Source organism: Chiloscyllium punctatum, chromosome 28 (assembly GCF_047496795.1).
Source record: "Chiloscyllium punctatum isolate Juve2018m chromosome 28, sChiPun1.3, whole genome shotgun sequence".
Lineage (NCBI taxonomy): Eukaryota > Metazoa > Chordata > Chondrichthyes > Orectolobiformes > Hemiscylliidae > Chiloscyllium > Chiloscyllium punctatum.
Window position 1 is genome coordinate 7,590,329 of NC_092766.1, and position 22,415 is coordinate 7,612,743.

At 55.6% G+C, this 22,415-nt stretch overlaps 1 protein-coding gene across 1 annotated transcript in view; it reads left to right on the top strand.

Annotated features, from left to right (window-relative positions):
- The first annotated feature begins 5,581 nt into the window (after positions 1 to 5,581).
- LOC140453886 (cytochrome P450 11B, mitochondrial-like) overlaps positions 5,582 to 22,415 on the top strand; it is a 43,276-nt gene continuing 26,442 nt past the window's right edge. The window contains exons 1-2 of the mRNA XM_072548744.1: positions 5,582 to 5,847; positions 21,385 to 21,540. Coding sequence (XP_072404845.1) covers positions 5,582 to 5,847; positions 21,385 to 21,540 — 422 coding nt within the window. The remainder of the gene's footprint in view (positions 5,848 to 21,384; positions 21,541 to 22,415) is intronic.

Here is a 22,415-nt window from a genome sequence, read left to right on the forward strand (position 1 = left end):
ATGACAACAGAATCAAAATCAATGATTGTCTAGGCCTAACTGCCTCGGGGTCATTTAGAGTCAGCTGTATCGCTCTGGGGTGTGGAGTCAGGTGGAGGTAGGCCCCAGACTGAGACAGGAAGGCAGACTGTACTCTCCTGAACAACATTTCTGACCCAGATGGCTTTTCACAACAATCTGCTCAATCCCACATTGACTGACTGTATTGAAGATTTCAGGTGAGGGGGAAGCAGCCTGTGAGAATTGAGAGAGAGAGGGCTGACAGTGCAGACTCCAGACCAGGGACTCAGTGTTACAGTAAGAGAGATGAATGTGTTCACTGCCTTGTACATGTCCTGTTATCAGTGACCCAGATAGAACAGCCTGTCCATGGCTGGTGTCCTGAAGACAGTGAGGTGGGCAGGGCAGGTTACCTTGGCCCCTACCTGTCTGATCAGAGATAAAATTAGGTTTACAGTCACACATACAGATAACCTTCACAGCATGCTCCCTCCACATCAGGGTCGAACAGGAGAGCTGTACCTTCTCCACAGAGCTCAGTCCTGGCACACTGAGCCAGACTCTTCAGCAAACTGCCTCCAGTTCCCTGTCATAGCCCATCTGGGGGACCCTCGGTATAGCCACAGTTTGGGGGCAGCTGAAGCATCTAATCTGGATGCATGTGTGTGTCAGGAACCAGCAAGCTGACCGACAGGGAGAGCTCTGTCTTTGGGAGCCTTGCATTCAGCAACAGGAGAAAGAGCTGGTCCCTCAGATATCATTCAGTTAGACAGCACAGGAAACTGCACCGAAAACGAGAAGGAGTTAGACTGGGCATCAGAGAAGGCCGGGAGAATGGGAGGGTCACTCACTGAAGGATTGGGGAGGGCAGGGTCACTCTGTGAGGGATTGGGAAGGGTCACTCTGTCAGGGATTGGGAAGGGAGGGTCACTCTATGAAGAACTGGGGAGGGGAAGCTCACTCTGTGAGGAATTGTGGATAGGAGGGCCACTCTGTGAGGGACTGGAAAGGGTCACTCTGTGAGGGATTGAGGAGGGTCACTGTGAGGGATTGTGGAGGGGAGGGTAACTCTGTGAGGGATTGTGGAGGGTCACTCAGTGAGGGATTGTGGAGGGGAGGGTCACACTGTGAAGGACTGGGGAGGGGGTTGTCACTCTGTGAGGGATTGGGGAGGGTCGCTCTGTGAGGGATTGGGGTGGGTCACTCTGTGACGGATTGTGGAGGAGAGGGTAACTCTGTGAGGGATCGAGGAGAGTCACTCTGTGAGGGATTGCGGAGGGGAGGGTAATTCTGAGGGATTGGGGAGGGTCACTCTGTGAGGGATTGAGGCAAAAGTAACTCTGTGAGGGATTGAGGAGGGCCACTCTGAGGGATTGAGGAGGGTCACTCTGTGAGGGATTGTGGGGTCACTCTGTGAGGGATTGGGGAGCGGAGGGTCACTGTGAGGGATTGAGGTGGGGAGGGTCACTCTGTGAGGGATTGAGGAGGGTCACTCTGTGAGGGGCTGGGGAGTGTCACTCTGTGAGGGATTGGGGAGGGGAGAGTCACTCTTGTGAGGGATTGCAGGGTCACTCTGTGAGGGGCTGGGGAGGGTCACTCTGTGAGGGATTGAGGAGGGGAGGGTCACTCTGTGAGGGATTGGGGAGGGTCACTGTGAGAGATTGGGGAGGGGAGGGTCACTCTGTGAGGGATTGGGGAGGGTCACTGTGAGAGATTGGGGAGGGGAGGGTCACTCTGTGAGGGTTTGGGGAGGGGAGAGTCACTGTGAATGATTGGGGAGGGTCACTCTGTGAGGGATTGAGGAGGGGAGGGTCACTCTGTGAGGGATTGGGGAGGGTCACTGGAGAGATTGGGGAGGGGAGGGTCACTCTGTGAGGGATTGGGGAGGGTCACTGTGAGAGATTGGGGAGGGGGTCACTCTGTGAGGGATTGGGGAGGTCACTGTGAGAGATTGGGGAGGGGAGGGTCACTCTGTGAGGGATTGGGGAGGGTCACTGGAGAGATTGGGGAGGGGAGGGTCACTCTGTGAGGGATTGGGGAGGGTCACTGTGAGAGATTGGGGAGGGGGTCACTCTGTGAGGGATTGGGGAGGTCACTGTGAGAGATTGGGGAGGGGAGGGTCACTCTGTGAGGGTTTGGGGAGGGTCACTGTGAGAGATTGGGGAGGGGAGGGTCACTCTGTGAGGGTTTGGGGAGGGGAGGGTCACTGTGAATGATTGGGGGAGGGTCACTCTGTGAGGGATTGAGGAGGGTCACTCTGTGAGGGACTGGGAGGGTCACTCTGTGAGGGATTGGGGTGGGGAGGGTCACTTTGTGAGGGATTGGGGAGGGTCACTCTGTGAGGGATTGATGAGGGTCACTGTGAGAGATTGGGGAGGGTCACTCTGTGAGGGATTGGGGAAGGTCACTGTGAGAGATTGGGGAGGGTCACTCTGTGAGGGGTTGTGGGGTCACTCTGTGAGGGATTGGGGAAGGTCACTATATGAGGGATTGGGAAGGGTCACTCTGTGAGGGATTACGGGTCACTCTGTGAGGGATTGAGGATGGTCACTGTGAGAGATTGGGGAGGGGAGGGTCACTCTGTGAGGGATTGTGGAGGGTCACTCTGTGAGTGATTGTGGGGTCACTGTGAGGGATTGTGGGGTCACTCTGTGAGGGATTGTGGAGGGTCACTCTGTGAGTGATTGTGGGGTCACTGTGAGGGATTGTGGGGTCACTCTGTGAGGGATTGGGGAGGGTCAGTCTGTGAGGGGTTGTGGGGGGTCACTCGGGGGTTGGGGTGGGTCACTCTGTGAGTGATTGGTGAGGGTCACTCCATGAGGGTTAGGGAAGGGTGACTGTGAGGGATTGCGGGGTCACTCTGTGAGGGAGTGAGGAGGGGCGGGTCACTCTGTGAGGGATTGGGGAGTGGAGGGTCACTCTGTGAGGGACTGGGAGGGTCACTCTGTGAGGGATTGAGGAGTGTCACTCTGTGGGGGATTGTGAGGTCACTCTGTGAGAGATTGGGGAGGGTCACTCTGTGAGGGATTGCGGAGGGTCACTCTGTGAGGGATTGGGGAGGATCACTCTGTGAGGGATTGCGGGGTCACTCTGTGAGGGATTGGGGAGGGTCACTCTGTGAGGGGTTGTGGAGAGTCACTCTGTGAAGGGTTGGAGAGGGTCACTCTATGAGGGATTGGGAAGGGTGACTGTGAGGGATTGCGTTGTCACTCTGTGAGGGAGTGAGGGGGAGGGTCACACTGTGAGGGATTGGGGAGTGTCACTCTGTGAGAGATAGTGGAGTGTCACTCTGTGGGGGATTGCGTGGTCACTCTGTGAGAGATTGGGGAGGGTCACTGTGAGGGATTGAGGAGGGGAGGGTCACTGTGATAGATTGGGGAGGGGAGGGTCACTGTGAGGGATTGTGTGGTCACTCTGTGAGGGATTGGGGAGGGTCACTCTGTGAGGGATTGCGGGGTCACTCTGTGAGGGATTTAGGAGGGTCACTCTGTGAGGGATTGAGGAGGGGAGGGTCACTGTGATAGATTGTGGAGGGGAGTGTCACTCTGTGAGGGATTGGGGAGGGTCACTCTGTGAGGGATTGAGGAGGGGAGGGTCACTGTGATAGATTGTGGAGGGGAGTGTCACTCTGTGAGGGATTGCGGGGTCACTCTGTGAGGGAGTGAGGGGGAGGGTCACACTGTGAGGGATTGGGGAGTGTCATTCTGTGAGAGATAGTGGAGTGTCACTCTGTGGGGGATTGCGGGGTCACTCTGTGAGAGATTGGGGAGGGTCACTCTGTGAGGGATTGAGGAGGGGAGGGTCACTGTCATAGATTGGGGAGGGGAGGGTCACTGTGAGGGATTGTGTGGTCACTCTGTGAGGGATTGGGGAGGGTCACTCTGTGAGGGATTGCGGGGTCACTCTGTGAGGGATTTAGGAGGGTCACTCTGTGAGGGATTGCGGAGGGTCACTCTGTGAGGGATTGGGGAGGATCACTCTGTGAGGGATTGGGGAAGGGAGGGTCACTCTGTGAGGGACTGGGGAGGGTCACTCTGTGAGGGATTGGGGAGGGTCACTCTGTGAGGGATTGCGGGGTCACTCTGTGAGGGATTGGGGAGGGTCACTCTGTGAGGGGTTGTGGAGAGTCACTCTGTGAAGGGTTGGAGAGGGTCACTCTATGAGGGATTGGGAAGGGTGACTGTGAGGGATTGCGGTGTCACTCTGTGAGGGAGTGAGGGGGAGGGTCACACTGTGAGGGATTGGGGAGTGTCACTCTGTGAGAGATAGTGGAGTGTCACTCTGTGGGGGATTGCGGGGTCACTCTGTGAGAGATTGGGGAGGGTCACTCTGTGAGGGATTGAGGAGGGGAGGGTCACTGTGATAGATTGGGGAGGGGAGGGTCACTGTGAGGGATTGCGTGGTCACTCTGTGAGGGATTGCGGGGTCACTCTGTGAGGGATTTAGGAGGGTCACTCTGTGAGGGATTGAGGAGGGGAGGGTCACTGTGATAGATTGTGGAGGGGAGTGTCACTCTGTGAGGGATTGCGGGGTCACTCTGTGAGGGATTGAGGAGGGGAGGGTCACTGTGATAGATTGTGGAGGGGAGTGTCACTCTGTGAGGGATGGCAGGGTCACTCTGTGAGAGATTGGGGAGGGTCACTCTGTGAGGGATTGAGGAGGGGAGGGTCACTGTGATAGATTGGGGAGGGGAGGGTCACTCTGTGAGGGATGGCAGGGTCACTCTGTGAGGGATTTGGGAGGGTCACTGTGAGGGATTGGGGAGGGTCAGTGTGAGAGATTGGGGAGGGGAGGGTCACTCTGTGAGGGACTGGGGAGGGTCACTCTGTGAGGGATTGGGGAAGGGAGGGTCACTCTGTGAGGGATTGAGGAGGGTCACTCTGTGAGGGACTGGGGAGGGTCACTCTGTGAGGGATTGGGGAAGGGAGGGTCACTCTGTGAGGGACTGGGGAGGGTCACTCTGTGAGGGATTGGGGAAGGGAGGGTCACTCTGTGAGGGACTGGGGAGGGTCACTCTGTGAGGGATTGAGGAGGGTCACTCTGTGAGGGATTGGGGAGGGTCACTCTGTGAGGGACTGGGGAGGGTCACTCTGTGAGGGATTGAGGAGGGTCACTCTGTGAGGGACTGGGGAGGGTCACTCTGTGAGGGATTGGGGAAGGGAGGGTCACTCTGTGAGGGATTGGGGAGGAGGACGGTGGTGAAGTGTTCCTTATCCTCCTGAGTTTGATGGGGATGGATTCACCGTGGGGCTGCCTCAGTTTGACAGCGATGGCCTGACAATGACAGATTGAAGCCTGTCTATGAGACCAGGCTTTATGGAGCTGTCACTGTTCCTGGTGATGGCCAGTGGCCTTGCGACTGATTAATGTCCCAGGCTCGTACAGAACATGGAGAGGCCATCTCTCACATCTTTGAGGTCAGGCCATTTGCAATTTGTAATCTTCTGCTTTCTCCATTCTTGCACCATTCATCATTGGGTCAGACTGTAAATTTCCATTCTCTCAATCTGTACTCCTGCTCACAGCTATATAACTCTCATTTCCCAGCCTCTGGCCATTCCAAGCACAGCCCATCCCAATGATGAGGTTGATTCCGAGTGCTTGGGCGTCTGCCTGCATGTATCTGTCCAGGCCGAATGGCCGACCCTCAGCCTGCTGGACCCACAGCATCTCTGCTGGGGCTGCCCCTAACCCCAGGGAGCACCGGGGGGCACGGCCGTTTGAGGCCATTCCCTCGACAGGGGATCATGGCTGGCTCAATCTCTACCACTTGTGGAAGACCGACGGCTTCTTCAACAGGCACCAAGCCATGACAGAGAACTTCAACAGACTGGGACCCATCTACAGGTCAGGGGGATGAGAGAGGGAGAGAGAGACAGAGAGAGAGAGAGAGAGACAGAGAGAGAGAGAGAGGGTGTGTGAGAGAGAGAGAGAGAGAGTGAGAGAGAGAGAGAGAGAGAGAGAGAGACACACACAGAGAAAGAGACACACAGAGAGACAGAGAGGGAGAGAGAGACAGGCACCAAGCCATGACAGAGAACTTCAACAGACTGGGACCCATCTACAGGTCAGGGGGATGAGAGAGAGAGAGAGAGAGAGAGAGAGAGACGGGGGGGGGAGAGAGACAGACAGACAGACAGACAGGCACCAAGCCATGACAGAGAACTTCAACAGACCTGGGACCCATTTACGGGTTAGGGGTGGGGGGAGAGGGGGTGGCTGTAGAGAGAAACACAGAAAGACAGTGGGAGAGAGAGACACCGAAAGAGAGTGGGGGGGAGAGAGAGACACACACACACACAGAGACAGAGAGGGAGGGAGGGAGAGAGAGAGAGGGGGAGGAGAGAGAGACACACACAAAGAGAGACAGAGAGAGATGGGGAGTAGAGAGAGACAGAGACAGAGAGAGACAGAGAGAGGGAGAGACAGAGAGACAGAAACAGGGAGAGAGAGAGAGATGGGGGAGAGGGAGAGAGAGAGAGACAGAGGGAGAGAGAGAGGGGGAAAGACAGAGATGGGGAGAGAAAGACAGAGAGAGAGAGAGGGAGACAGACACAGAGAGAGAGGGGGATAGAGAGAGAGACAGAGGGGGGAGAGAGTGGTAGAGAGAGAAGAGGCAGAGGGGTGGGGGAGAGAGAGAGAGAGAGAGACACACAGACAGAGATAGACAGACAGAGACAGGGATAGAGAGAGAGACAGAGACGGGGGAGAGAGGGAGGGACAGAGAGAGAGAGAGAGAGAGAGAGAGAGAGAGAGATAGAGACAGAGAGAGAGAGAGAGACCTTCATTGCTGTAATGCCTGTCATCACTTTCTCTCACTTCCTTACCTCCAAGGCACAGAGACTCGGCAGTGAGAGAATTTAGAGTCTGGTCCAGACACAGGGAGGAATGTGGGAGATGGAGAAGGTGACAGAGATAGGGAGGATTACAGAGGTGAGAGGAGGGGACAGAGATAGGGAGGATTACAGAGGTGAGAGGAGGGGACAGAGATAGGGAGGATTACAGAGGTGAGAGGAGGGGACAGAGATAGGGAGGATTACAGAGGTGAGAGGAGGGGACAGAGATAGGGAGGATTACAGAGGTGAGAGGAGGGGACAGAGATAGGGAGGATTACAGAGGTGAGAGGAGGGGACAGAGATAGGGAGGATTACAGAGGTGAGAGGAGGGGACAGAGATAGGGAGGATTACAGAGGTGAGAGGAGGGGACAGAGATAGGGAGGATTACAGAGGTGAGAGGAGGGGACAGAGATAGGGAGGATTACAGAGGTGAGAGGAGGGGACAGAGATAGGGAGGATTACAGAGGTGAGAGGAGGGGACAGAGATAGGGAGGATTACAGAGGTGAGAGGAGGGGACAGAGATAGGGAGGATTACAGAGGTGAGAGGAGGGGACAGAGATAGGGAGGATTACAGAGGTGAGAGGAGGGGACAGAGATAGGGAGGATTACAGAGGTGAGAGGAGGGGACAGAGATAGGGAGGATTACAGAGGTGAGAGGAGGGGACAGAGATAGGGAGGATTACAGAGGTGAGAGGAGGGGACAGAGATAGGGAGGATTACAGAGGTGAGAGGAGGGGACAGAGATAGGGAGGATTACAGAGGTGAGAGGAGGGGACAGAGATAGGGAGGATTACAGAGGTGAGAGGAGGGGACAGAGATAGGGAGGATTACAGAGGTGAGAGGGGGGGACAGAGATAGGGAGGATTACAGAGGTGAGAGGAGGGGACAGAGACAGGGAGGATTACAGAGGTGAGAGGAGGGGACAGAGATAGGGAGGATTACAGAGGTGAGAGGAGGGGACAGAGATAGGGAGGATTACAGAGGTGAGAGGAGGGGACAGAGATAGGGAGGATTACAGAGGTGAGAGGGGGGGACAGAGATAGGGAGGATTACAGAGGTGAGAGGAGGGGACAGAGACAGGGAGGATTACAGAGGTGAGAGGAGGGGACAGAGATAGGGAGGATTACAGAGGTGAGAGGAGGGGACAGAGATAGGGAGGATTACAGAGGTGAGAGGAGGGGACAGAGATAGGGAGGATTACAGAGGTGAGAGGAGGGGACAGAGATAGGGAGGATTACAGAGGTGAGAGGAGGGGACAGAGATAGGGAGGGGGTCTAGAAACCGGAGGAGGGGACAGAGATAGGGAGGATTACAGAGGTGAGAGGAGGGGACAGAGATAGGGAGGATTACAGAGGTGAGAGGAGGGGACAGAGATAGGGAGGGGGTCTAGAAACCGGAGGAGGGGACAGAGATAGGGAGGATTACAGAGGTGAGAGGAGGGGACAGAGATAGGGAGGATTACAGAGGTGAGAGGAGGGGACAGAGATAGGGAGGATTACAGAGTTGAGAGGAGGGGACAGAGATAGGGAGGATTACAGAGGTGAGAGGAGGGGACAGAGATAGGGAGGATTACAGAGGTGAGAGGAGGGGACAGAGATAGGGAGGATTACAGAGGTGAGAGGAGGGGACAGAGATAGGGAGGGGGTCTAGAAACCGGAGGAGGGGACAGTGATAGGGAGGATTACAGAGGTGAGAGGAGGGGACAGAGATAGGGAGGATTACAGAGGTGAGAGGAGGGGACAGAGATAGGGAGGATTACAGAGGTGAGAGGAGGGGACAGAGATAGGGAGGATTACAGAGGTGAGAGGGGGGGACAGAGATAGGGAGGATTACAGAGGTGAGAGGAGGGGACAGAGATAGGGAGGATTACAGAGGTGAGAGGAGGGGACAGAGATAGGGAGGATTACAGAGGTGAGAGGAGGGGACAGAGATAGGGAGGATTACAGAGGTGAGAGGAGGGGACAGAGATAGGGAGGATTACAGAGGTGAGAGGAGGGGACAGAGATAGGGAGGATTACAGAGGTGAGAGGGGGGGACAGAGATAGGGAGGATTACAGAGGTGAGAGGAGGGGACAGAGATAGGGAGGATTACAGAGGTGAGAGGAGGGGACAGAGATAGGGAGGATTACAGAGGTGAGAGGAGGGGACAGAGATAGGGAGGATTACAGAGGTGAGAGGAGGGGACAGAGATAGGGAGGATTACAGAGGTGAGAGGAGGGGACAGAGATAGGGAGGATTACAGAGGTGAGAGGAGGGGACAGAGATAGGGAGGATTACAGAGGTGAGAGGAGGGGACAGAGATAGGGAGGATTACAGAGGTGAGAGGAGGGGACAGAGATAGGGAGGGGGTCTAGAAACCGGAGGAGGTGACAGAGATAGGGAGGATTACAGAGGTGAGAGGAGGGGACAGAGATAGGGAGGATTACAGAGGTGAGAGGAGGGGACAGAGATAGGGAGGATTACAGAGGTGAGAGGAGGGGACAGAGATAGGGAGGGGGTCTAGAAACCGGAGAAGGTGACAGAGATAGGGAGGATTACAGAGGTGAGAGGAGGGGACAGAGATAGGGAGGATTACAGAGGTGAGAGGAGGGGACAGAGATAGTGAGGATTACAGAGGTGAGAGGAGGGGACAGAGATAGGGAGGATTACAGAGGTGAGAGGAGGGGACAGAGATAGGGAGGATTACAGAGGTGAGAGGAGGGGACAGAGATAGGGAGGATTACAGAGGTGAGAGGAGGGGACAGAGATAGGGAGGATTACAGAGGTGAGAGGAGGGGACAGAGATAGGGAGGATTACAGAGGTGAGAGGAGGGGACAGAGATAGGGAGGGGGTCTAGAAACCGGAGGAGGTGACAGAGATAGGGAGGATTACAGAGGTGAGAGGAGGGGACAGAGATAGGGAGGGGGTCTAGAAACCGGAGGAGGTGACAGAGATAGGTAGGATTACAGAGGTGAGTGGAGGGGACAGAGATAGGGAGGGGGTCTAGAAACCGGAGGAGGTGACAGAGATAGGGAGGATTACAGAGGTGAGAGGAGGGGACAGAGATAGGGAGGGGGTCTAGAAACCGGAGGAGGGGACAGAGATAGGGAGGATTACAGAGGTGAGAGGAGGGGACAGAGATAGGGAGGATTACAGAGGTGAGAGGAGGGGACAGAGATAGGGAGGGGGTCTAGAAACCGGAGGGGGTGACAGAGATAGGGAGGATTACAGAGGTGAGAGGAGGGGACAGAGATAGGGAGGGGGTCTAGAAACCGGAGGAGGGGACAGAGATAGGGAGGATTACAGAGGTGAGAGGAGGGGACAGAGATAGGGAGGGGGTGTAGAAACCGGAGGAGGGGACAGAGATAGGGAGGATTACAGAGGTGAGAGGAGGGGACAGAGATAGGGAGGATTACAGAGGTGAGAGGAGGGGACAGAGATAGGGAGGATTACAGAGGTGAGAGGAGGGGACAGAGATAGGGAGGATTACAGAGGTGAGAGGAGGGGACAGAGATAGGGAGGGGGTCTAGAAACCGGAGGAGGTGACAGAGATAGGGAGGATTACAGAGGTGAGAGGAGGGGATAGAGATAGGGAGGATTACAGAGGTGAGAGGAGGGGACAGAGATAGGGAGGGGGTCTAGAAACCGGAGGAGGTGACAGAGATAGGGAGGATTACAGAGGTGAGAGGAGGGGATAGAGATAGGGAGGGGGTCTAGAAACCGGAGGAGGGGACAGAGATAGGGAGGATTACAGAGGTGAGAGGGGGGGACAGAGATAGGGAGGATTACAGAGGTGAGAGGAGGGGACAGAGATAGGGAGGGGGTCTAGAAACCGGAGGAGGTGACAGTGATAGGGAGGATTACAGAGGTGAGAGGAGGGGACAGAGATAGGGAGGGGGTCTAGAAACCGGAGGAGGGGACAGAGATAGGGAGGATTACAGAGGTGAGAGGAGGGGACAGAGATAGGGAGGATTACAGAGGTGAGAGGAGGGGACAGAGATAGGGAGGATTACAGAGGTGAGAGGAGGGGACAGAGATAGGGAGGATTACAGAGGTGAGAGGGGGGGACAGAGATAGGGAGGATTACAGAGGTGAGAGGAGGGGACAGAGATAGGGAGGATTACAGAGGTGAGAGGAGGGGACAGAGATAGGGAGGATTACAGAGGTGAGAGGGGGGGACAGAGATAGGGAGGATTACAGAGGTGAGAGGAGGGGACAGAGATAGGGAGGATTACAGAGGTGAGAGGAGGGGACAGAGATAGGGAGGATTACATAGGTGAGAGGAGGGGACAGAGATAGGGAGGATTACAGAGGTGAGAGGAGGGGACAGAGATAGGGAGGATTACAGAGGTGAGAGGAGGGGACAGAGATAGGGAGGATTACAGAGGTGAGAGGAGGGGACAGAGATAGGGAGGATTACAGAGGTGAGAGGAGGGGACAGAGATAGGGAGGATTACAGAGGTGAGAGGAGGGGACAGAGATAGGGAGGATTACAGAGGTGAGAGGAGGGGACAGAGATAGGGAGGATTACAGAGGTGAGAGGAGGGGACAGAGATAGGGAGGGGGTCTAGAAACCGGAGGAGGGGACAGAGATAGGGAGGATTACAGAGGTGAGAGGAGGGGACAGAGATAGGGAGGATTACAGAGGTGAGAGGAGGGGACAGAGATAGGGAGGGGGTCTAGAAACCGGAGGAGGGGACAGAGATAGGGAGGATTACAGAGGTGAGAGGAGGGGACAGAGATAGGGAGGATTACAGAGGTGAGAGGAGGGGACAGAGATAGGGAGGATTACAGAGTTGAGAGGAGGGGACAGAGATAGGGAGGATTACAGAGGTGAGAGGAGGGGACAGAGATAGGGAGGATTACAGAGGTGAGAGGAGGGGACAGAGATAGGGAGGATTACAGAGGTGAGAGGAGGGGACAGAGATAGGGAGGGGGTCTAGAAACCGGAGGAGGGGACAGTGATAGGGAGGATTACAGAGGTGAGAGGAGGGGACAGAGATAGGGAGGATTACAGAGGTGAGAGGAGGGGACAGAGATAGGGAGGATTACAGAGGTGAGAGGAGGGGACAGAGATAGGGAGGATTACAGAGGTGAGAGGGGGGGACAGAGATAGGGAGGATTACAGAGGTGAGAGGAGGGGACAGAGATAGGGAGGATTACAGAGGTGAGAGGAGGGGACAGAGATAGGGAGGATTACAGAGGTGAGAGGAGGGGACAGAGATAGGGAGGATTACAGAGGTGAGAGGAGGGGACAGAGATAGGGAGGGGGTCTAGAAACCGGAGGGGGTGACAGAGATAGGGAGGATTACAGAGGTGAGAGGAGGGGACAGAGATAGGGAGGGGGTCTAGAAACCGGAGGAGGGGACAGAGATAGGGAGGATTACAGAGGTGAGAGGAGGGGACAGAGATAGGGAGGGGGTGTAGAGACCGGAGGAGGGGACAGAGATAGGGAGGATTACAGAGGTGAGAGGAGGGGACAGAGATAGGGAGGATTACTGAGGTGAGAGGAGGGGACAGAGATAGGGAGGATTACAGAGGTGAGAGGAGGGGACAGAGATAGGGAGGATTACAGAGGTGAGAGGAGGGGACAGAGATAGGGAGGATTACAGAGGTGAGAGGAGGGGACAGAGATAGGGAGGGGGTCTAGAAACCGGAGGAGGTGACAGAGATAGGGAGGATTACAGAGGTGAGAGGAGGGGATAGAGATAGGGAGGGGGTCTAGAAACCGGAGGAGGGGACAGAGATAGGGAGGATTACAGAGGTGAGAGGGGGGGACAGAGATAGGGAGGATTACAGAGGTGAGAGGAGGGGACAGAGATAGGGAGGGGGTCTAGAAACCGGAGGAGGTGACAGTGATAGGGAGGATTACAGAGGTGAGAGGAGGGGACAGAGATAGGGAGGATTACAGAGGTGAGAGGAGGGGACAGAGATAGGGAGGATTACAGAGGTGAGAGGAGGGGACAGAGATAGGGAGGGGGTCTAGAAACCGGAGGAGGGGACAGAGATAGGGAGGATTACAGAGGTGAGAGGAGGGGACAGAGATAGGGAGGATTACAGAGGTGAGAGGAGGGGACAGAGATAGGGAGGATTACAGAGGTGAGAGGCGGGGACAGAGATAGGGAGGATTACAGAGGTGAGAGGAGGGGACAGAGATAGGGAGGATTACAGAGGTGAGAGGAGGGGACAGAGATAGGGAGGATTACAGAGGTGAGAGGAGGGGACAGAGATAGGGAGGGGGTCTAGAAACCGGAGGAGGGGACAGTGATAGGGAGGATTACAGAGGTGAGAGGACGGGACAGAGATAGGGAGGATTACAGAGGTGAGAGGAGGGGACAGAGATAGGGAGGATTACAGAGGTGAGAGGAGGGGACAGAGATAGGGAGGATTACAGAGGTGAGAGGAGGGGACAGAGATAGGGAGGATTACAGAGGTGAGAGGGGGGGACAGAGATAGGGAGGATTACAGAGGTGAGAGGAGGGGACAGAGATAGGGAGGATTACAGAGGTGAGAGGAGGGGACAGAGATAGGGAGGATTACAGAGGTGAGAGGAGGGGACAGAGATAGGGAGGATTACAGAGGTGAGAGGAGGGGACAGAGATAGGGAGGATTACAGAGGTGAGAGGAGGGGACAGAGATAGGGAGGATTACAGAGGTGAGAGGAGGGGACAGAGATAGGGAGGATTACAGAGGTGAGAGGAGGGGACAGAGATAGGGAGGATTACAGAGGTGAGAGGAGGGGACAGAGATAGGGAGGGGGTCTAGAAACCGGAGGAGGTGACAGAGATAGGGAGGATTACAGAGGTGAGAGGAGGGGACAGAGATAGGGAGGATTACAGAGGTGAGAGGAGGGGACAGAGATAGGGAGGATTACAGAGGTGAGAGGAGGGGACAGAGATAGGGAGGGGGTCTAGAAACCGGAGAAGGTGACAGAGATAGGGAGGATTACAGAGGTGAGAGGAGGGGACAGAGATAGGGAGGATTACAGAGGTGAGAGGAGGGGACAGAGATAGTGAGGATTACAGAGGTGAGAGGAGGGGACAGAGATAGGGAGGATTACAGAGGTGAGAGGAGGGGACAGAGATAGGGAGGATTACAGAGGTGAGAGGAGGGGACAGAGATAGGGAGGATTACAGAGGTGAGAGGAGGGGCCAGAGATAGGGAGGATTACAGAGGTGAGAGGAGGGGACAGAGATAGGGAGGATTACAGAGGTGAGAGGAGGGGACAGAGATAGGGAGGATTACAGAGGTGAGAGGAGGGGACAGAGATAGGGAGGGGGTCTAGAAACCGGAGGAGGTGACAGAGATAGGGAGGATTACAGAGGTGAGAGGAGGGGACAGAGATAGGGAGGGGGTCTAGAAACCGGAGGAGGTGACAGAGATAGGTAGGATTACAGAGGTGAGTGGAGGGGACAGAGATAGGGAGGGGGTCTAGAAACCGGAGGAGGTGACAGAGATAGGGAGGATTACAGAGGTGAGAGGAGGGGACAGAGATAGGGAGGGGGTCTAGAAACCGGAGGAGGGGACAGAGATAGGGAGGATTACAGAGGTGAGAGGAGGGGACAGAGATAGGGAGGATTACAGAGGTGAGAGGATGGGACAGAGATAGGGAGGGGGTCTAGAAACCGGAGGGGGTGACAGAGATAGGGAGGATTACAGAGGTGAGAGGAGGGGACAGAGATAGGGAGGGGGTCTAGAAACCGGAGGAGGGGACAGAGATAGGGAGGATTACAGAGGTGAGAGGAGGGGACAGAGATAGGGAGGGGGTGTAGAAACCGGAGGAGGGGACAGAGATAGGGAGGATTACAGAGGTGAGAGGAGGGGACAGAGATAGGGAGGATTACAGAGGTGAGAGGAGGGGACAGAGATAGGGAGGATTACAGAGGTGAGAGGAGGGGACAGAGATAGGGAGGATTACAGAGGTGAGAGGAGGGGACAGAGATAGGGAGGGGGTCTAGAAACCGGAGGAGGTGACAGAGATAGGGAGGATTACAGAGGTGAGAGGAGGGGATAGAGATAGGGAGGATTACAGAGGTGAGAGGAGGGGACAGAGATAGGGAGGGGGTCTAGAAACCGGAGGAGGTGACAGAGATAGGGAGGATTACAGAGGTGAGAGGAGGGGATAGAGATAGGGAGGGGGTCTAGAAACCGGAGGAGGGGACAGAGATAGGGAGGATTACAGAGGTGAGAGGGGGGGACAGAGATAGGGAGGATTACAGAGGTGAGAGGAGGGGACAGAGATAGGGAGGGGGTCTAGAAACCGGAGGAGGTGACAGTGATAGGGAGGATTACAGAGGTGAGAGGAGGGGACAGAGATAGGGAGGGGGTCTAGAAACCGGAGGAGGGGACAGAGATAGGGAGGATTACAGAGGTGAGAGGAGGGGACAGAGATAGGGAGGATTACAGAGGTGAGAGGAGGGGACAGAGATAGGGAGGATTACAGAGGTGAGAGGAGGGGACAGAGATAGGGAGGATTACAGAGGTGAGAGGGGGGGACAGAGATAGGGAGGATTACAGAGGTGAGAGGAGGGGACAGAGATAGGGAGGATTACAGAGGTGAGAGGAGGGGACAGAGATAGGGAGGATTACAGAGGTGAGAGGGGGGGACAGAGATAGGGAGGATTACAGAGGTGAGAGGAGGGGACAGAGATAGGGAGGATTACAGAGGTGAGAGGAGGGGACAGAGATAGGGAGGATTACATAGGTGAGAGGAGGGGACAGAGATAGGGAGGATTACAGAGGTGAGAGGAGGGGACAGAGATAGGGAGGATTACAGAGGTGAGAGGAGGGGACAGAGATAGGGAGGATTACAGAGGTGAGAGGAGGGGACAGAGATAGGGAGGATTACAGAGGTGAGAGGAGGGGACAGAGATAGGGAGGATTACAGAGGTGAGAGGAGGGGACAGAGATAGGGAGGATTACAGAGGTGAGAGGAGGGGACAGAGATAGGGAGGATTACAGAGGTGAGAGGAGGGGACAGAGATAGGGAGGGGGTCTAGAAACCGGAGGAGGGGACAGAGATAGGGAGGATTACAGAGGTGAGAGGAGGGGACAGAGATAGGGAGGATTACAGAGGTGAGAGGAGGGGACAGAGATAGGGAGGGGGTCTAGAAACCGGAGGAGGGGACAGAGATAGGGAGGATTACAGAGGTGAGAGGAGGGGACAGAGATAGGGAGGATTACAGAGGTGAGAGGAGGGGACAGAGATAGGGAGGATTACAGAGTTGAGAGGAGGGGACAGAGATAGGGAGGATTACAGAGGTGAGAGGAGGGGACAGAGATAGGGAGGATTACAGAGGTGAGAGGAGGGGACAGAGATAGGGAGGATTACAGAGGTGAGAGGAGGGGACAGAGATAGGGAGGGGGTCTAGAAACCGGAGGAGGGGACAGTGATAGGGAGGATTACAGAGGTGAGAGGAGGGGACAGAGATAGGGAGGATTACAGAGGTGAGAGGAGGGGACAGAGATAGGGAGGATTACAGAGGTGAGAGGAGGGGACAGAGATAGGGAGGATTACAGAGGTGAGAGGGGGGGACAGAGATAGGGAGGATTACAGAGGTGAGAGGAGGGGACAGAGATAGGGAGGATTACAGAGGTGAGAGGAGGGGACAGAGATAGGGAGGATTACAGAGGTGAGAGGAGGGGACAGAGATAGGGAGGATTACAGAGGTGAGAGGAGGGGACAGAGATAGGGAGGGGGTCTAGAAACCGGAGGGGGTGACAGAGATAGGGAGGATTACAGAGGTGAGAGGAGGGGACAGAGATAGGGAGGGGGTCTAGAAACCGGAGGAGGGGACAGAGATAGGGAGGATTACAGAGGTGAGAGGAGGGGACAGAGATAGGGAGGGGGTGTAGAGACCGGAGGAGGGGACAGAGATAGGGAGGATTACAGAGGTGAGAGGAGGGGACAGAGATAGGGAGGATTACTGAGGTGAGAGGAGGGGACAGAGATAGGGAGGATTACAGAGGTGAGAGGAGGGGACAGAGATAGGGAGGATTACAGAGGTGAGAGGAGGGGACAGAGATAGGGAGGATTACAGAGGTGAGAGGAGGGGACAGAGATAGGGAGGGGGTCTAGAAACCGGAGGAGGTGACAGAGATAGGGTGGATTACAGAGGTGAGAGGAGGGGATAGAGATAGGGAGGGGGTCTAGAAACCGGAGGAGGGGACAGAGATAGGGAGGATTACAGAGGTGAGAGGGGGGGACAGAGATAGGGAGGATTACAGAGGTGAGAGGAGGGGACAGAGATAGGGAGGGGGTCTAGAAACCGGAGGAGGTGACAGTGATAGGGAGGATTACAGAGGTGAGAGGAGGGGACAGAGATAGGGAGGATTACAGAGGTGAGAGGAGGGGACAGAGATAGGGAGGATTACAGAGGTGAGAGGAGGGGACAGAGATAGGGAGGGGGTCTAGAAACCGGAGGAGGGGACAGAGATAGGGAGGATTACAGAGGTGAGAGGAGGGGACAGAGATAGGGAGGATTACAGAGGTGAGAGGAGGGGACAGAGATAGGGAGGGGGTCTAGAAACCGGAGGAGGGGACAGAGATAGGGAGGATTACAGAGGTGAGAGGAGGGGACAGAGATAGGGAGGGGGTCTAGAAACCGGAGGAGGGGACAGAGATAGGGAGGATTACAGAGGTGAGAGGAGGGGACAGAGATAGGGAGGATTACAGAGGTGAGAGGAGGGGACAGAGATAGGGAGGATTACAGAGGTGAGAGGGGGGGACAGAGATAGGGAGGATTACAGAGGTGAGAGGAGGGGACAGAGATAGGGAGGATTACAGAGGTGAGAGGAGGGGACAGAGATAGGGAGGATTACAGAGGTGAGGGGGGGGACAGAGATAGGGAGGATTACAGAGGTGAGAGGAGGGGACAGAGATAGGGAGGATTACAGAGGTGAGAGGAGGGGACAGAGATAGGGAGGATTACAGAGGTGAGAGGAGGGGACAGAGATAAGGAGGATTACAGAGGTGAGAGGAGGGGACAGAGATATGGAGGATTACAGAGGTGAGAGGAGGGGACAGAGATAGGGAGGATTACAGAGGTGAGAGGAGGGGACAGAGATAGGGAGGATTACAGAGGTGAGAGGAGGGGACAGAGATAGGGAGGATTACAGAGGTGAGAGGAGGGGACAGAGATAGGGAGGATTACAGAGGTGAGAGGAGGGGACAGAGATAGGGAGGGGGTCTAGAAACCGGAGGAGGTGACAGAGATAGGGAGGATTACAGAGGTGAGAGGAGGGGACAGAGATAGGGAGGATTACAGAGGTGAGAGGAGGGGACAGAGATAGGGAGGATTACAGAGGTGAGAGGAGGGGACAGAGATAGGGAGGGGGTCTAGAAACCGGAGAAGGTGACAGAGATAGGGAGGATTACAGAGGTGAGAGGAGGGGACAGAGATAGGGAGGATTACAGAGGTGAGAGGAGGGGACAGAGATAGTGAGGATTACAGAGGTGAGAGGAGGGGACAGAGATAGGGAGGATTACAGAGGTGAGAGGAGGGGACAGAGATAGGGAGGATTACAGAGGTGAGAGGAGGGGACAGAGATAGGGAGGATTACAGAGGTGAGAGGAGGGGACAGAGATAGGGAGGATTACAGAGGTGAGAGGAGGGGACAGAGATAGGGAGGGGGTCTAGAAACCGGAGGAGGTGACAGAGATAGGGAGGATTACAGAGGTGAGAGGAGGGGACAGAGATAGGGAGGGGGTCTAGAAACCGGAGGAGGTGACAGAGATAGGTAGGATTACAGAGGTGAGTGGAGGGGACAGAGATAGGGAGGGGGTCTAGAAACCGGAGGAGGTGACAGAGATAGGGAGGATTACAGAGGTGAGAGGAGGGGACAGAGATAGGGAGGGGGTCTAGAAACCGGAGGAGGGGACAGAGATAGGGAGGATTACAGAGGTGAGAGGAGGGGACAGAGATAGGGAGGATTACAGAGGTGAGAGGAGGGGACAGAGATAGGGAGGGGGTCTAGAAACCGGAGGAGGTGACAGAGATAGGGAGGATTACAGAGGCGAGAGGAGGGGACAGAGATAGGGAGGGGGTCTAGAAACCGGAGGAGGTGACAGAGATAGGGAGGATTACAGAGGTGAGAGGAGGGGATAGAGATAGGGAGGGGGTCTAGAAACCGGAGGAGGGGACAGAGATAGGGAGGATTACAGAGGTGAGAGGGGGGGACAGAGATAGGGAGGATTACAGAGGTGAGAGGAGGGGACAGAGATAGGGAGGGGGTCTAGAAACCGGAGGAGGTGACAGTGATAGGGAGGATTACAGAGGTGAGAGGAGGGGACAGAGATAGGGAGGATTACAGAGGTGAGAGGAGGGGACAGAGATAGGGAGGATTACAGAGGTGAGAGGAGGGGACAGAGATAGGGAGGATTACAGAGGTGAGAGGAGGGGACAGAGATAGGGAGGGGGTCTAGAAACCGGAGGAGGGGACAGAGATAGGGAGGATTACAGAGGTGAGAGGAGGGGACAGAGATAGGGAGGATTACAGAGGTGAGAGGAGGGGACAGAGATAGGGAGGATTACAGAGGTGAGAGGAGGGGACAGAGATAGGGAGGGGGTCTAGAAACCGGAGGAGGGGACAGAGATAGGGAGGATTACAGAGGTGAGAGGAGGGGACAGAGATAGGGAGGGGGTCTAGAAACCGGAGGAGGGGACAGAGATAGGGAGGATTACAGAGGTGAGAGGAGGGGACAGAGATAGGGAGGATTACAGAGGTGAGAGGAGGGGACAGAGATAGGGAGGGGGTCTAGAAACCGGAGGAGGGGACAGAGATAGGGAGGATTACAGAGGTGAGAGGAGGGGACAGAGATAGGGAGGGGGTCTAGAAACCGGAGGAGGGGACAGAGATAGGGAGGATTACAGAGGTGAGAGGAGGGGACAGAGATAGGGAGGATTACAGAGGTGAGAGGAGGGGACAGAGATAGGGAGGGGGTCTAGAAACCGGAGGAGGTGACAGAGATAGGGAGGATTACAGAGGTGAGAGGAGGGGACAGAGATAGGGAGGATTACAGAGGTGAGAGGAGGGGACAGAGATAGGGAGGATTACAGAGGTGAGAGGAGGGGACAGAGATAGGGAGGATTACAGAGGTGAGATTAGGGGACAGAGATAGGGAGGATTACAGAGGTGAGAGGAGGGGACAGAGATAGGGAGGATTACAGAGGTGAGAGGAGGGGACAGAGATAGGGAGGATTACAGAGGTGAGAGGAGGGGACAGAGATAGGGAGGATTACAGAGGTGAGAGGGGGGGACAGAGATAGGGAGGATTACAGAGGTGAGAGGGGGGGACAGAGATAGGGAGGATTACAGAGGTGAGAGGGGGGGACAGAGATAGGGAGGATTACAGAGGTGAGAGGAGGGGACAGAGATAGGGAGGGGGTCTAGAAACCGGAGGAGGGGACAGAGATAGGGAGGATTACAGAGGTGAGAGGAGGGGACAGAGATAGGGAGGATTACAGAGGTGAGAGGAGGGGACAGAGATAGGGAGGATTACAGAGGTGAGAGGAGGGGACAGAGATAGGGAGGATTACAGAGGTGAGAGGAGGGGACAGAGATAGGGAGGATTACAGAGGTGAGAGGAGGGGACAGAGATAGGGAGGATTACAGAGGTGAGAGGATGGGACAGAGATAGGGAGGATTACAGAGGTGAGAGGGGGGGACAGAGATAGGGAGGATTACAGAGGTGAGAGGGGGGGACAGAGATAGGGAGGATTACAGAGGTGAGAGGGGGGGACAGAGATAGGGAGGATTACAGAGGTGAGAGGAGGGGACAGAGATAGGGAGGATTACAGAGGTGAGAGGAGGGGACAGAGATAGGGAGGATTACAGAGGTGAGAGGAGGGGACAGAGATAGGGAGGGGGTCTAGAAACCGGAGGAGGTGACAGAGATAGAGAGGGGGTGTAGGGGGTGACAGAGATAGGGAGGGGGTGTAGGGGCTGGAGGAGGAGACTGGGATAGGGAGGGAGTCTAGAGACTGGAGGGGGTGACAGAGATAGGGAGGGTTGTAGGGGCTGGAGGGGGTGACAGAGATAGGGAGGGGATTTAGGGGCTGGAGGGGGTGACAGAGATAGGGAGGGGGTGTAGGGGGCTGGAGGGGGTGACAGAGATAGAGAGGGGGTGTAGGGGCTGGAGGGGGTGACAGAGATAGGGAGGGGGTGTAGGGGCTGGAGGAGGGGACTGGGATAGGGAGGGGGTATAGGGGATGTTGAGTGTAAATGCTTAAAGTGAATTGTGAATCTTGCCTTACAGTCTATTGGATGAACTGTGTCACAGAGTCAGTGACCAGGGGTTATGGTCTGTGGATTATTCCTCCTGCTGGGTCTGGCCTGAGTGTGGGGTGGGTGAGAACTCCCCCTCTATTTGTCCCCGAATGTGGGGCTGGATGGATATGACCTCACATGCTGTCCCTGCAGGTGAATGTCTTCCCAACATTGACTGGTGCAGGGGACAGCTACACGCTGCTGTTAGTCCGGCTGTTCAGGGAGGAGGGTGGGCTGTGCCGGTTTGGGAGATGCAAGCTGCTGACTCAGTAATCGCTAACCCCACTGCTGTATCCAGGGAGAAACTGGGAGGCAAAGAGAGCATCAACATCTTTCAGCCAGACGACATTGCTGTGCTCTTCCGGTCGGAAGGGCTGTTCCCCAAGAGGATGTTACTGGATTCCTGGGTGGCTCACAGAGACTATCGCAACCATAAGTGTGGCATCTTCCTGAAGTAAGTGCAGCAAGAGAGGGAGGGAAGGGGGAATGGGCAGGCCTTGTTTGCCTGTCGATGGTGTTATTGGGACAAGCCTTTCTGGAAATACTTCATGCCCCGGCTCTGACTCCAACTCCCAATCAGTGAGGATAATCGATTGGGAGCCTGGCATTGACAGGCATTGAGATAATGTGACCCCAGCCAAAGCCAGGCTGATACAGTTAAAAACCCACACAGAGGCACTTTCACTGTTAGAGATCTCTCCCAATTTACAGAGGTCTGCTCTGTCCTGAGATTGTCCAATCCAGTCTGTTGTTGTGGAATTTTACCGGATTTTACTGGCTAGCAGAGAGGTCAGTCACTCAGTGTGAGGCTAGGCGATCAGTGCCTGTGTGGGAAAGTGAGTTTTCACATGAACCAGGCAAAGCAGATCCTGAACTCGGTATTCCCAACAGGAGAAGCATACCAAACTAACACAGAAGGGTGAGCGCTGAGGAAGCGCCACACTGTCCAAGGGTCAGTGCTGAGGGAGAGCCGCTCTGTCGGAGGGTCAGTGCTGAGGGAGTGTCGCACTGTCGGAGGGTCAGTGCTGAGGGAGAGCCGCTCTGTCGGAGGGTCAGTGCTGAGGGAGTGCCGCACTGTCGGAGGGTCAGTGCTGAGGGAGAGCCGCTCTGTCGGAGGGTCAGTACTGAGGGAGTGTCGCACTGTCGGAGGGTCAGTGCTGAGGGAGTGTCGCACTTTCGGAGGGTCAGTGCTGAGGAAGTGGGCACAGTCAGAGGTTCAGTACTGAGGGAGTGGGCACTGTCGGAGGGTCAGTGCTGAGGGAGTGGGTACTGTCGGAGGGTCAGTGCTGAGGGAGCACCGCACCGTCGGAGGGTCAGTGCTGAGGGAGT